Source organism: Phyllopteryx taeniolatus, chromosome 6 (assembly GCF_024500385.1).
Source record: "Phyllopteryx taeniolatus isolate TA_2022b chromosome 6, UOR_Ptae_1.2, whole genome shotgun sequence".
Lineage (NCBI taxonomy): Eukaryota > Metazoa > Chordata > Actinopteri > Syngnathiformes > Syngnathidae > Phyllopteryx > Phyllopteryx taeniolatus.
Window position 1 is genome coordinate 29,509,617 of NC_084507.1, and position 15,446 is coordinate 29,525,062.

The following is a 15,446-nucleotide window of genomic DNA, read 5'->3' on the forward strand; positions in this document are numbered from 1 at the left end:
ATGCGGCTGTACTCACTCGTACTGACTTCTTTGATCATCTCGGCCGAAGCGTGACAGCCGTTGACGATTTGTCGAGTCCACAGGGATAAATCCTTGCTGGTTTCAGCCCGGAAAAGATAAGTCTCGATTCCAAGGCGGGTGCCGGTTCGAGTGGCGAAAAAGAGCTCGGTGCCCGAGCAAGGGGACCCCGCGTCGGGCCCAGAGTGCACCAAACTGGAGGGACGCAAAAACTCACATTGAATGCACAGTGGAATCTGCAAAGACCAACATCATCAAATGTTGCATGAAGTTGTTCTCATTTCAAAACAAATGCAAATTGTAAAGTGAATACATTTCTGACAGGCTCCAATGGCCTCCATCATCAAAGCTTTACAGGCAATGTTTTTAGTTACATTGGAACATTCTTAAGTCATGACTGTCCACTATAAAGAATTGTTTTCACTGACATGACACTGATGCAGTTTGCCCCGGCTCCGTTTTTATTTAACACTGGATCAAAACAGGTCAAATAGAGGAAGCGTTACAAAAGGTTGGCATTGCTCACATCCATTCACGTGAAGACGCTTCAATCTTATGAGCCTGATAACGCTTTTCCGGCCATACTGTAACCAGATAAGATGCGTGACTCCCGTAACTCATATTCTTCACCAAAATGCACGCTGAGTAGAATATTAAAAATGTGCGGTTTGATAAAACAGAGAGGATCTGGGATGGTTTTAATAACATTGTACGTGCAACTTTTCCAAAAGGCGGCCAGCTTTTGGGGCATTCAACTTTGACCAACAAAAACGCAAAATCTTACATGTGAATTTATTGTCTTTCTAGTGAAAACGTCTTACTGTATTTATTTATTTTCTTGTTTCTAATCAGCAAGACAAGCTTATTTTTGGAATCTCATCAAAGTCAATTCATTCAGTTTTTCCACTTATTTTTAGTGGCAAAACGTGTGTTGTGTTTAGTAAAAACAGATGCAGTTGTTGACATCAAAACGTTTCACTCGAGCACGTTTGGAGTGTGTCACTGTGAAGACGAACCCACCGTGTCGCCAGAAGAGGATACGTGTGCGCTGGACTCTGCCAGGCCTCCTTGCTCCGCGGCAGGCGGTCATAGAGCAGCAGGTCTTTCTCCGTCACCACCGCCAGCACGGGCTTCCAGCACTGCTTCTCGCTCTCACTTTGCTGCACAAATGCGAGAAACGCAACTCAACGGGCTGAACAATCCTAATCGCTGCCGACAGCAAATCGCGAGTGTTCGGAAAATACCAACTTTTGCGTATGCTTGAATTCATCAGAACATGAATACATGATTTGCAAAGCTCACAGCCCATTCTTCTGTAAACTGTCCGTTCATCCAAGTTCTGGTTTTAGGTATTAGATACCAGACTTCAGACTCGTATAGCAACGGATTACGGACAATTTGCGACTCGAGCATCTGGAAGCGGTATCGAAAATTGATGGAGCAATTAGGGATGTTTGATAGCACTTTTTTTCAAACCGATACCAGTACGAGTATTCGCTCTTGAGTATTCACTTTTGATACGTACAATTTCAATTGACACAATAACGGATGATTGTGAACAAAACACTTTCTGATGCACATGATTCACACGTTTCAAACCGTTACAGTGTAGCGCCAACTAATGGTGAGGAGGACATATTTCATATCAGATTTTTTTTCCCCCTCAAGTATCGGTGTCTGGCATGACGAGTACCCAATACCTTGAAATGAGGTCGCTATCGGTCCAAAAATCATACCAAGAATATTTTTCATATTTCTAGTCAAAGGTCTCGAAACTAATCTGATTCCACTTAAAATGAAACTCATCACCTAAGAATGTAAAAAAAAATAATAATTTCCATTTCAAGTCAAAATTAAGTTGGGAAAAAATGCCAGTGGAGTACATTTTGTTCAACTTATTTCAAGTATAAAAAAAAAACTGCTCAAAACAAGTAGAAATTGTCTAACAATATGTTACTTTTTACGTGATGAGTCGTATTTTAATGATTTTTGACTAGTAATAAGACAAAAAACTTTTTTTTTTTACCTGATTTTGGAACTTGCCCAACCCTAGTATAGATGGTGGCACACTATTCGTTAATTCATGAGACATCTTTGGTTATCCGACACAGAGAAACCTGTCAAAATCCATTTGCTCCATTGTCTGAAAATTGCTTTTAAACAATGGACCAGTTGTTTCAAACATTTGTGCTGTCACCCTCTAAACCTAATGTGCATTTTTTTTACATGTCAGTGAAGGTGCAAAGTACTGAAAATGTTTCTTACCAAAGTTGCTCAAGCACAAACTCCAAACAACAAAGGAGTAATGTCTCTGGAATACATAAAATCTGGAACTGCGTTAAATGCAGACTTAACGCGTTTTTATTTTTCTCTTCTTTCTCAAGTCAATAACCAAAACAGAATGCCGGAGGAATGCGGACCATTCGGGATGTGTGATAGAAATGCTAATTTATTTCTGGTGTTGATGCATCGGTACATGACTGAAACATTTGCTTTGTCGTGCAACCCCCCCCCCCCCCCCCCCCCCCCACACACACAGAAACACACACACAAACACATAGTTAATCCTTTATATTCCAAGCGCACATATACATTTGCTACCCACCGCCTGGCATTTTACGTTCATAACTGTTCTCGTTATGAGACTCTCTGCAGCCCAGCTACGGAATCCTAAGCTGCTCTTTGATGTTCTGTCTCAGCCAATCACATCGCATGATTTTACAGGCTCAAGTGTCACCGTTTGAACATAATGAGAATTTGTCGTTGAGTAGCAATAATGGTTAGAATTTGATGATAAAATATGGCAGATTTGGATTGAAGTCGACAGATGGAGTCATTACGGTGGCTTTCACGTGATTGGCTGCTTGCTGTGTGCATGGGGGCATTCCTGATAATTCTACATGTGCGCTTGTGTGTGGGGGGGCGACGGGCATTGTTGCGCACCTTTCTCAGCTTCTAACATTAACCGTCACGATCAAAACGATCGCACATTCAGCAAACCAAGAACAGTGGCACCTTGAATTGATCAAATCAATATTTGCCATTAAAATGAACTGATCCATTCCAGACCACCAAAAAAAAAAAATAAAACTCTACAATGTATTTGGAACATTTTTTTTAAGGACAAGAAAATACTGTATTGTATTAAAACATAAAAGAGAATGTAAATAATCAGGTTTTATAAATGGTAATAATTATGCTGTTCAACAAAAAACACCAACACATACTGCACACAACGTCACACACAAACTACAACAACAACAAAAAAAACTGCAAAAATACTACAGACACCACCACAACACAAACACACACACACACACACACACATTGTCCTTACCTTCCCTGCCAGCCATCCCAGGTGTCGAATCTCTTTGCTGCCCGCAAGCCCGGACCTGGTTGTGTGATGAATCACCTCAGCAAGCGCTCGCTGCGGTGAGATGATAGCGTTCATTCACAAAGTCTACATACACGTTACACGTCCGATCTGTGATACGGGCTATATTTTGCTGTGTAAGTGTGAGACAGACCTGCGTCAGTGTGGATGTGACAGCATGCATGGCGGAGAACCAAGTGAGGGCAGACGGCTGGTCCGGACAGCGCAGGACCACCGTGTGTTTGGCGTCGGGGGAGTGCAGCTCCACCTGTCTGGAGAAGACAATTTCATCACAGGCATTCACTACAGGATGATTTATTCTTTCCCCTTTTTTTTTTTTTTTAAATTTGAGCTATAATCAAATGTTCTCATCTTAAGTTCTTTGATCCCGGTTAAAAATGCAATGAAGTTGCCGTATTTTAAAACCTCCGCGGGGCATTTCAAACAAATAGCGCTTTCCCTCTAAATGCCCTTCCCTAATCTCCTTTTACTACTGTAATGGATTATTTCTGGCCTCCGTAGACATGCATGTATAGAATGATCCGCGCGCAGATCTTTGATTGTGTGCTCAGTGAATGTGAATTTAAAAAAAAAAAAAAAAAAAAGGATTCTGTCGCAGGCTTCATGGTGCATAATGTAACACGCTGCCTTTTGAGATGTTAACATCATCAGTCCTGTTTAATCCTGTAGAAAGAATCATCTAAAAAAAAAAAAAAGTATAGGAGGACAAAAGTGTTTTCGGATAGGTAAGTGATGATTCATGTAACCATAACGTACAGCCTGTAGCTAAGGACAATATGAGACATGGTAAATATGAAGCAAAAAAAAAAAAGAAAATAAATGTGGATTCTCGAGTTAAAGTGCGAAAACCGAATTATATCCCACCCCTAGCTATTCCACTCCAACAAGTACTGTACATCTACCAATAAACACCCTGCGATGAAAGGAAATAAATCAGTAGTGCACATCATGAAGCTGTTATGCTTTGAGCAACGATCGCACGTGGGAAGCAAACTGGGAGGAAATGCTCAGTTTCAGCCTCAACTCTCCGCAGTATGAATACAACCGCATTCCTTATCTGGGCTGTTTCCCACCAACTAAGTCAAAAGTCAATAGTCATCTGTTCAGGTGCTCCCGTGGGTGGTGGAGTGAAACTTCTCCCGACCACGTGCGGTTTTGCGCAAACAGGCTTTCTTTCTTTTGGCTGTTCTATACGCACACCTGACACGGGAGACCTGGAAAAGCTTACGTGAATGTAATGACTCTGCAATTCTCTCAAAGTAGGGCCTGGATGAGGAGGAGATAAATACAAAATAAAACACAAAAAAAAAAAAAAAAAAAATCTAATAACGCAGCTAAGTCAACGCAGAATATCTGCCTGCGCAAGATAAGAACACCTGTATTGAAATAGTTAATAATAGAAATAACTAACAGGCACACCTGAAACTTTTGACGATTATGAGAAAACGTGTCTCTCAATGTCAATCTAACTGCAAAAGCAATTTCTCTGTGTACTGAACAAATACTCACCTTGGTACACGAGATTACAAGTTGGGATATTGACCCCGAATTCTTGTTGAAACTCCAAAGCGGTGAAGTGGAGAATATTGCCAACCCGGTGAATGTTCAACTACTGTTACGCGCTCAAATTGTATCATAAGTCAAATGAGCTTTGCCAAAGTGCAGCTACAAGTGCCATCAAGCTTTCAACGAAACAACGAGCCAACATCACATTTGGCTGATTTAGAAAAAAAGGATTGTATTAAACATTCCAGATCATTTCATATTCGGCTGTTGCTATCAATTTATGAAAGGTGAACAGTCTAAGCTGGGTTTTTATGAGAATATACACGTGGTATGAAATCCGTCATAAAAACCTGTGTTAAAACTGTGGTTGCTGACAAAATGAATTGACAAATTAACATTATTAGCAGATGGGTGTGGGAGCAACCGGTTGAACGGGTTTATTCGAATTTGCCGAAATGTAATTGTGAACAATCTCAGCCCCTTTTGAGGAGTATGAATATAGATGAAGAAATGCGTTGTGAAGCAACTGAAGACAAACAAAACAACAGCATGTCGCTTTCTGAGCCCGCCGCTCTTATATTACCATCCAATGGACTCGCGCGCACCTCCTAACATTATCAGCAATTTATCTGCGCTCCATTTCAAACTTCTATGATAAGTGCCTAAAAACAAGTTGGGGGGGGGGGGGGGGGGAACAACATTGGTCTCCTAAGGACAACAAAAAAGTTTTTTTTTTTTTTGTTTGTTCCTCACCACCGCATAGTTGAGTTAACAATGAGGGCACTGGGAAATGGAAAACATGAAAAACCCGACAAACCCTTTTTTCCCGACAGATGTTTCAAGTCAGGCTTGAAATAAACTGACTATTAACTATGTGGAAAAATTGGTTGTAAACAAACAATAAAGCAAAGAATAAAAAACAAAAAAATCATTTCAAACAAGTCTTCCGTTTCTTCCCCTAAATTGCTGTTAATTTCCAGAACTTTGCGACTTCTCCATTTAGGAAGCAGTAAAATTGGACCTAAGAGCCCAAATATTGCGTCCTCTTCACAGTAGACGAGCGTCAGGTGATTGAACGACAGCAGCAGTTCATTATTGTGTGAATCTGTGAATGAGATCGTAAGCGCGTGAGGAGGAAAAGAGCAGAGCGGACGTGTTCGTCGGCTACCTGTTGTCTGGGTCTGCTGTGGTCATGGCTCGGGTTACGCAACACATCTTCAGCGGAATGATTCTCCTGTCGCCCTGCAGGGACAGCGAGGCCTGAGGAGGAGGGCTCCCAGTCCGCGGCGGCGGCGACGAGGACGAGGGGGACGTGACGGGAGCGCCGCCCAAACGCGGCGACTCGGGCGGGGGCGTTTCCCATCCGATCTCTGACACAGGTGAACCCTTTTTGACGTACGGCGTGGCCTCTCGCATGTACTTGACTGGACACGGAAGAAACAGGAAGAAAGACTGGTAAACAGAAACGTACGACTAAAGAGAACAACCGTGCTATTGGGAACCGCAACATGTGAACTTGGATTTGATACGTGGAGTTATTGAACGTGAAAGTTAGACTATCGTTAAATAAAACGTCAGCTTTGTTCATTAATGAACGTGACGTCTTATTTCTCAATTCTTTCAGTTCAATGTTTGGCCTCAAGAAAAATAAATGTACTTGTGAAGGGAATTGCCATATTGACAAGATGAATTCAAATGCTACCCACGTATTCGTGGTTCGGCTTTCGCAAATTCGCCGACAGTATTTGCTGATTTGGTTTGGGAATCCTTCGCCGCGTTATTCGCATAAAACGCTGCTTATTTGCATTTTGGTTTTTCAATCTACAGGATATATTTTGGGAGAATTTATTGCAGTGGCCCCGGGCGCTTGAGCATCCCCAAAAAGGGGTTTGGGTGGGCAAAAATCTTAGATAGTTGTTGAAAATACACACAAATCAAAATAATGATGCTTTTTCTAAGTTTCAAAAATGATTCATGTCTAGCCACTCATCCAATGATAACTAGCACTCGTACAGTACGAGATGCGACAAATAGAATTTTGCTGAATTTTGATTGGCACGATCACAGCGTGTTCTACTGCAGCAAGACACAGACACGCACATCTCAAGTTGGGGCTCAATCCGTCTCCATCCCACGTTCTGAATCCTCCGCCTGCTTGTTATGTTGAACAGACATATTCCACTGTACATACTGTGTCTAATTGGCAGATGGCCGGTGGCATTTGGGATTCGGCGTACAAAGTATTGTCAAGGGAGACACGGTGAAACGGTAACAAGCCTACCCGCCAACCTGCCGACGAGAAGCTTACACGGATGGAACTGTGGCTTTATGCGACTGTCCTCAATGGGCCTCCAAAGATGGCGTTTGCAAAAAGGAGAATAACCCCCTAAGTCGCGTCAGCAATGTCAGATTAAAGAGACCAAAAAAAAAAGGGCTGAGGATTTGTTCTGGCGTACGCGAACAACAACAAAAAACAAGCAACGAGGGTGCATGATAAAGGCCGCAAGTAATCTGCCGCAGCTGAGACGTGACAACTGTGTTTCGAAATTTTGAAGAAAATCTTCAAATCGAGCTGATGTAATCTCAATAAAGTGTGGCCACAAATAGAGCCGTGAGGTTCCTTCATTGGGGGAAATGGTTACACCGTGCATGTATGTGTGTGTGCGCGGGGGGGTGGGGGGGGGCGTTGCCGTCAAAGCGCCAAATCTGCACCCGACTCCATAATTGGCAACCAGCCAGAAGAAAATACAATGGAACCTCACCGTCACTTGGCAGATTTCAAGTGACGGTGAGCTGGCACAACAATTTACAAAGTATATTTACAAGAATACACCAGAGAATACACTTTGGAGAAGACTCAAACTAGCATGTTGATTTTTATTTTATTGTATTATTATTTTTAGTATAAGAATCTGTAATGAGATATGGGATCACCAGCTGGTTAAGGAACCGAACACTCCTCGACACTCAGGTCATAATTGAAAAACTGAAAGTGAAAGAAAAGATAAGAAAACATCTTATCAGACCGCCTGCACGTACTAAACTATTAAAATCTGGCCCAAGATCCAAGGTGCCGATATGCAAATAGAACAGATACTGTTTAAAAAAATCATTTCCTCCTCAGTCAATTAAGCTAATTAACCTGAGTGGCGGTTTTCTTGCACCCACGTAATGTGGACGTGGATGTTGTGTCGATGTGCGATCGTTTGCATCCACGTATGCAGCTGTCAACGCATTTCTCCAAAGGAAGAGAAACCTTGAGCATTCCACCTGATTTCAGAAAGTGTCACAAAACAAACGGAACAAAGAGTTGATCCTTTGATGCCGGCTAAAATTTGTTTTGAAAAAAGTCGAGGGAGGTCATCGCACATTGTGACAGCTTGCCGTCTCAAATTTTTTACGATATTTCGGGCAGGTTTTCTCGAAAATGATGGCTGAGCTCCAAATTGTACAAGCTTTGTAACTGCTGCCAGAGCTCGACTGCACAATTAGACAATTGAGCCAATTGTTTTTGTTTTTTTGTAACTACTCCGCATCTCATTTGGAGCTCAAAGTTACGGTTCCCCTGATGAATGACAGCCTACCGCCGGCGACCAGTGGAAAAAAACCCGTTCGCTCGTCAAAAAACACTTCACTTGTTCAACTCTACTCAACCCCATCCAATTACACCTTTTGTAAATACGGCGGTTTATTTCTTTCTTTATTTTGTTGACAGTCTCACCAGTTGTGCGACGACTTCATCAAGTCTCATTAAATTGTTGTTTTTTGAAACAATACTCACTCAGGGTTGAGGGGGGTCCTTCTACGTGCTCCGAATGGGAATCTTAATTGGTGAGGGAATGTAGAGGATAAAGAAGAAGAACCGTCCTCTCATTAGGCCTGTGACGAGGAAGGTAGGAGTCGAAAGGAGAACAGACTGGAGGCAGAAAAGTAGGAAAAGGCTCTTGTGATTGCAGAATGAAAGCTTTCCATGTAGGCTCTGAGCAGGTCGCTGGATATATGACAGCAGTGCAAGACCTTCACAAGAGGCTCAGCGCAAGCTATCTGGGGAGTATTTGTCCAAATTCAAGGCATGTTTCCTCTAACACTCAACATGATGTAACAGCACCTTCACCTTTAACGCAAACAGAACGAAAGCCGGTCCCTGCAATGTGCCTCCTGACTGAAAGAAAATTACGGAATGAATAATGATGTGTCATTTCATTGGCGGGAACTTAAAAAGCGAAGGGCTTGAGAACTACAATAGTGGCGGCAACAACTGCGATAATGACAGATGACTGGAAAACTAAAATAAAATAAATCAACAGAAGTTGGAAACATGACGGAAAAGAAACAGCTGGTAGAACACATGTACAGACTCCAATCTGATTTGGCGAAAGACCAAACTACTGACGTGGAATGGCACTCGTTTAAAAATGAGCCAAAATAAAAAATAAAAAAATATATATATATATATATAGAGAGAGAGAGAGAGAGAGAGCGATATACCATGACAGAAAAAGACTACACTTATTTTAATTGAGTCTGAAAGGGATTGGCAATCCCCAAGCATCTTTTTCCCTTCGGAGAATGACACACAAACGAAGCGCTTCCAAGTGGATCTCCCCGAGGAGGCCAACTGGAACAGCTGCCACTGAACCTCTAAAGTCATTCAAACAACGCACGCAGACTGACGGAAACGTCGGCATGTGAAAACATTCCTCGGCTCAGAAAACAAAGACCAAAGAAGTCTTTGGGAAGCGTCATCCTCCCTGAAACACGAAGGTGCTTACATTGCAAAGTGGCAAAGCTTAACTGCGTCTACTTCCATCAACCACTTTGTCTTGGCCTGAAGAAGAAGCGAAAGGAATAAAACTCTCAAGTAACGAAAGTCCAGCCACAGACTCCCCTTTCACTCTTCTGGGAAAAATCTATTTGTGTGGATTTGTTTTTTTTAAACGTGCACTCATCCAGAAGAACATTTGTGCAATCGGAGAGCAATCTCTGTTCTCGTTCAAAGGTTCGAAATGTTTGATGGGGATGAGGTCAGGGATCAACGCAACTTTACATAATTATCGTTCTGAAGGAGATTTGCTTATCAGCATTTATGTAAATTTACACTGCGGGTCCCAATTTTGAATGCTGCTGTCTGTGTACAAGTTGAGGTTGGTGTGAGCGGAGGTTTGCAAGCACTCATCATGGCCATCAATGTCGTGCTCATATTGGTCTTTCACGGCCTTATTTACTAAAAGGTTTGCGTGTAGAGCCGATCCCAGGCAAGAGGCGGGGACAGCAAGCCAATCGCAAATTGTTGGGAAAATTCTGTGAAAACTAACGGATGATTTAGGAATCAGTAACTAAATGTGTCTCAAGACTCCCAAGTCGTCAGAAAGCTGAGTTGAGTCCACGTCCATTTGGAATTGTATTTCCATCGGCAACAACCTAACTCACCGCGCGTTCCCCCAGTGAGCCGCTGACCAGCGAACATCAACACGTTAAAAAAGAGGCCAGCGGACTTGATGTGTCAGAGCTGTTATTGCCAGTCGACTGGATTTAGCTTCAATTTGACCCTTCAAGTATTCACTGAAGAATAGCCCATCGGATAAGAAAGACTCTTCAAGTTTTGTTGGGTCAAACGGGCACGTCCCACCGGTAGGAGACCCCGGGGATGACCCAGGACACGTCTACGTCTCTCGGCTGGCCTGGGAACGCCTCGGGATTCCCCCCCCCCCCCCCCCCCCCCCCCCCCCCCGGAAGAGCTGGAGGAAGTGGCTGGGGAGAGGGAAGTCTGGGCGTCCCTGCTAAAGCTACTGCCACCCGCGACCTGACCTCGGATAAGCGGTAGAAAATGGATGGATGGATGGAGGGAGGGATGGGTGGGTGGGTCAAACGGCAAAGGTTACAATAATTACACCTGGAGGCAACAGGAGTTTTTATCCTCCTTTCACGGAGCTTGGACGAAGCGTTTCTGCATTTGTTTTGGTTTTGTAAGCATACACAAAGCAGAGGAATTGAGTATCTTCTGCACAACAATGCTATTGTCATTAATATCGTCATCGTCATCATCCACCATGAGTCGAGTGTCTGAACAGATGATAGCTTCTCGACTGACGTTCTCGCACACACAAACACGCGTGCACACACACACACACACACACACACACCCTTGACTGAAGCATCAGTCTAGACAACACTGGCCGTGACTGAACACAATGATGCGCACACACACCACCACTTTCGCCGTCAACGGTTGTTGGGGGCCCCCATGAAACGCTCGCAGGCCACTGACTCATTTGCTTCCAGCTCAAGTAGGGCACATGGTTTTTTTTTGGACTTTGTTCTTTTTTTAGTCCGCGTTCGTGTGCAGAAGACAGAAGAGCGTCCAATGTTATGAGAAACATGCAGCTGGAAAGTGAAAAAAAAAAAAAAAAAAAAAAAAGAAGTTTGAATCACCTTCATGCATGATGTCATCTTAGGGAGAGAAAAAAAACTAGTAAAAAAACAAAATCCAATACTGTGTGACATTTCTGCCCACTAGAACAACTTTAGCATAACAGTAGGACAACTTAATGTTACTTGAAAGGCAAAACTGTGCACTAGTTGACATCCGTGTGTGACTAGTACTACCAGTGAAGTGCTACAAACCCCAATTTCGATTAAGTTGGGTTGTGTAAAATGCAACTAAAATCAGAATACAATGATCTGCCAATCCTTTTCAACCTATATTCAATTGAGTACACTAGGACCAGAAATGTAAATGTTCAAACTGATAAACCTTTTTTTTTTTTCTCCTCTCATTTTGACACGTTCCAAAAAGCTGGCACAGGGGCATGTTTACTACTGTTAAATTATTGGGACGCAAATTATTGAAGCTTTGTACGTGGAATTCTTTCCCATTCGTGCTTGGTGCGCAATTTGAGTTGCTCAACAGTCTGGGGTCTCCGTTGTCGTATTTTGCGCTTCACAGCTTGATAACAAATCTATTCAACCTCTTGGACATTTGAACTATCAGAAGGGTCATAACACTTCTTCCTCACCGTGCGGTATTATATCGCCTCAAGATTCAAAGTCTGGATGTTTATTTTTTGACAATAACGAGTGAAAATAGTGACGTGAAATTCATTTGAGTAGGCCTTTTTTGTTAAAAACTGAGACCACGCTCTCGCCCGGGTCCCCCCGCTCGGCTCGCTCTGCCTATTTTTCTTATCAACTGTGCTTTTCCCTTCTGCGGTGTAGCCCCCTCGCTCCCCTGAGAACGATCATCACTGTGTGTATGAGTGAGTGAGATAGACACTCGGCGTTCGAGAGTCCTCACCGGGACAGGAATAAAGTGAGAAGAGTGCACTCACATGATACATTTCCCTGCGTCTGTGAGCGTGTGTGTGCAAAATGATGTTCAGCCTTCACAGTAATCGACTATCTGACCAATTTCCATCTTCTAAAAGCAACTGTTGATGTCGGTAAATGTGTGGGTGCATGAACGAGTGAGACAGCAGGAAACGCGCCGAATTTTGCGCCTTGCATAGATAGGGGGGGGGGGGGGGGGGGGGGAAAGGAGTGCTGAACATGAATGCGAGGACTGGTTACATAAGAGCATTCCTAGAAGTGGAACACTTTTTTTGTGCTCAAATTTACCTCCAAAGTCAATTAATAAATAGTTTTCCTTTGACGTCACGCACCTCTGGACACGGCCGCAGTCGCCATGCTGGACGCCTTGTTTCGTTACGGTGCTTAGTGAGTGTTTGAATAGACAAATTTGCCAGCCAACGTCAAAAAAAAAATATATATATATATTTTTTTTTTTTAAATGGTGAATTGGTAGGAGAGACAAAGTCTCATTCCACCGTTTGCCGGCACCAATTTTGAATTTGTCAGGGCAGTTGATGTTGAATTGTATTTTTATTTCCTCTTGAGCCTTACAGCTACGCTTCTATGACGGAGTGGAGTTAATTCTGTAGATGATAAACATGATGTTGTTGTTAACTCAGGGTTTGGTTTGACTTTCGAGGCGTATTCGTCCGGATAATTTTTGGTTAAACCTCAAATTCTGGGACGCATTTCAAAAACTTGAAGGTACGATGATCGCAAACTTTGCTATGAAGTTGTTCAATTGCATCTGGATTGAAATGTTTGGCCAGTCGCTTTGAAAACGAGTGAGGGAAAAAAAGTTTTGAAGAAAGGTCAGGTTTGTCGAAACCAGCAAGCAATTTTCACATCCTGACTCCATTGTCACTGTGGCAAATAAATTGCATGCAACAGAAGATTTGATCCATGGACTTCAGCGCTTGGGATCCCTGCTGTTTTTTTTTTTTTTTTTATGCTTCCCGGGAAGCAAAGTGAATGCAATTAACCGGCACGTAGAAATTCTCAAGTACTGTTTTGGATTTGCATAAGCGTCCGCATCTGGAATTGCAAATGTAACGCATATACTGTTCAACGGGCGCGTCGCAGGATTGTAAATGTGTTTTGGGGCCATTTGTAGTACGATGGCGCTCGAGGAAAAATAAATAAATAAAGAAAGAAATGGCTAAACTCCCTGAATATTGATTTACAAACATGGTTGCAACTGATCACCTGTGAACGTCTGGTAGAAGCAGAAGAACAATCCGCTGCCGTGGTCAGAAGAACTCTTCTTCTCTGTTTTTTGCCGGCCTACGCGCGGTCGCTTTTCGACTTCGAGTGCCGCGTGTGCGCAATTGCGGGCCTCGCGAGCTTTCGGCCAAACCTCTGAGTGAGAACTCTCGCCGGCGTACTTTTGAGGTCAAATTCTGTGTGTGACATGAGGAACGCGATCGGTTTGAACAGAAGAATGCTTTGTCACAAAAAAGAAAACGTGAACAGAACCAAGTGAAAAACAGTCCGTGTCCGAATCCGTGCAGAAGAGGCTGATGCGCTAACTTTGCTCTCCTGGGTGAAATGAACTGGATTCCCTTTTGCAATCGAAGGAGAAGCTGCTGGGCAGGTTCTGAACTCCTGTTTTAACGCGTACCGATCGGCACGGACGTGTTTTGCTTGGCGAAGTCGGCCGCAACCCGTTTTTCTCCGCCCGGCCAATCGTAGGCTTGAAAAACGCCGACGTCACCGGCCCCGCGAGGACGGATTCGAAATCGGATCGGTCGAAGAAATTTACGTTACGCCGGCCGGCGCGACTGATTGCGAAGGGCCCGCGCCGGCAGATTAGACTGACGCGGTAACACGTCGAGGCTGAAACCTGATTGGACAAATAATCCGGCAACGGTGAAGAAATGCGGCCAAGTCAAAAATGCTACGGAATTGAGAAAAATGGGAATAACTTCCGACAATTTCATGGAAGAAATATTGGATTTGAGGTTGAAAATGTTTCTGAGCGCTTCTGACAATATTCACCGGAAGACCTCGCGGAATAAAATGGAATAGTAGGAGCGTCCAAACGGCAGTAATGAAACGAGCCCCGTGCTCTTCGAGCGCCTACCTTCCAGCGTCACGTCCTTGCCCGCCCGCTTGAGCGCCCGCACCGCCTCGTCGTGGCTCGCGTCCCTCAGGTTGAGCCCGTCGACGGCCAGGATGGCGTCCCCGACGTACAGAGCCTGCGTCCGGTCCGCGGCCAGCCCCTGGAAGATTTTGCTGACCAGGATGGGCATCTTATTCTCCCTGCCGCCTTTAATGCTGATGCCCAGTCCGCCGGCGTCCTGCTTGGTCACCTTGACGCATCGCTTCCCGTTGGCGATGGTCTCCGGCACCGCTCGGGGCCGGTTGTTGGAGTTGTTGTTGTCGAGGTGCGATCCGTTGGCGACGAGCCCGTTGGAGGAGTCGCCGCGCCCGTCGCCCTCGTCGCAGCTCAGCGTCAGCGCGTCCTCGCTTAAGCGCAGCCAAACTTTGTGCCAGCCAGCCCGCACCAGAACCTCCGCCAAGCCACTTTCCTGCGCGGCCATGGCTCCAGCATGTCTTCGGCGAGCGTCCCTCTCGCACCCGAGCTCCCAGACTTTGAACCCCCCCCCCCCCCCGCGCGCAGCCACAGGTTCTCCGCGTGCGTCGCGCGCCTGTCGGGTGCAGTTCGATCCCCGCTGTCAGACGGCGATCTCAAACACACACGCGCTCCGTCCAAAACAAATCCAAAACGCCAAGCACCCAAATGAGCGTCGCGCTTAGCACCCTCGGCTGCCTTCTTCAGTTGTGAACATATTTTCACTCAACAGCATTTTCACTCTTCCGTCCGCAACTTGTCCGAAAGTGCGATGAAGAAACAAGCCGAGTCGACGATCGTTGGCTGTGCGGTGGGCGCGCGCGTGGGCGCGTGCACGCACGGAGGCGTGGGGTCGGTTGCGCGCCTCCAGGAATGCGACCCTTCCAGTTTCTTTCGTTCTTTTTTTTTTTTTCACGTCTCACAGGAGAAAAGGAAAGCAAGAAAGCGATTCTCGTCATCATCCTCATCATCATCAACACGTTGTCACCGAACAACTGTTGCTCTTTTTGGTTTTCTTTTTCTTTTCTTGCTTTTGAATGAGTGACGTTGCGATGACGCCTAATGGTGTGACGGAACGATCGCGTTTCCGACAAGGTAACCAAAATG

At 44.5% G+C, this 15,446-nt stretch overlaps 1 protein-coding gene across 4 annotated transcripts in view; it reads right to left on the bottom strand.

Annotated features, from left to right (window-relative positions):
* The window catches only part of sntb1 (syntrophin, basic 1), a 29,694-nt gene extending 14,472 nt beyond the window's left edge, over positions 1 to 15,222 (bottom strand). The window contains exons 1-6 of one of the 4 annotated variants that reach the window (XM_061775665.1): positions 14,349 to 15,210; positions 6,087 to 6,342; positions 3,546 to 3,663; positions 3,356 to 3,445; positions 1,039 to 1,178; positions 17 to 213 (exon numbers count right to left, since the gene is read on the bottom strand). In XM_061775665.1, the coding sequence (XP_061631649.1) occupies positions 17 to 213; positions 1,039 to 1,178; positions 3,356 to 3,445; positions 3,546 to 3,663; positions 6,087 to 6,342; positions 14,349 to 14,808 (1,261 nt within the window). In that variant the 5' untranslated portion in view covers positions 14,809 to 15,210. Of the gene's footprint in view, positions 1 to 16; positions 255 to 1,038; positions 1,179 to 3,355; positions 3,446 to 3,545; positions 3,664 to 6,086; positions 6,343 to 14,348 lie in introns of all 4 variants that reach the window. The other 3 variants (XM_061775666.1, XM_061775667.1, XM_061775668.1) reach the window with 3 other exon arrangements.
* Positions 15,223 to 15,446: the final 224 nt, after the last annotated feature.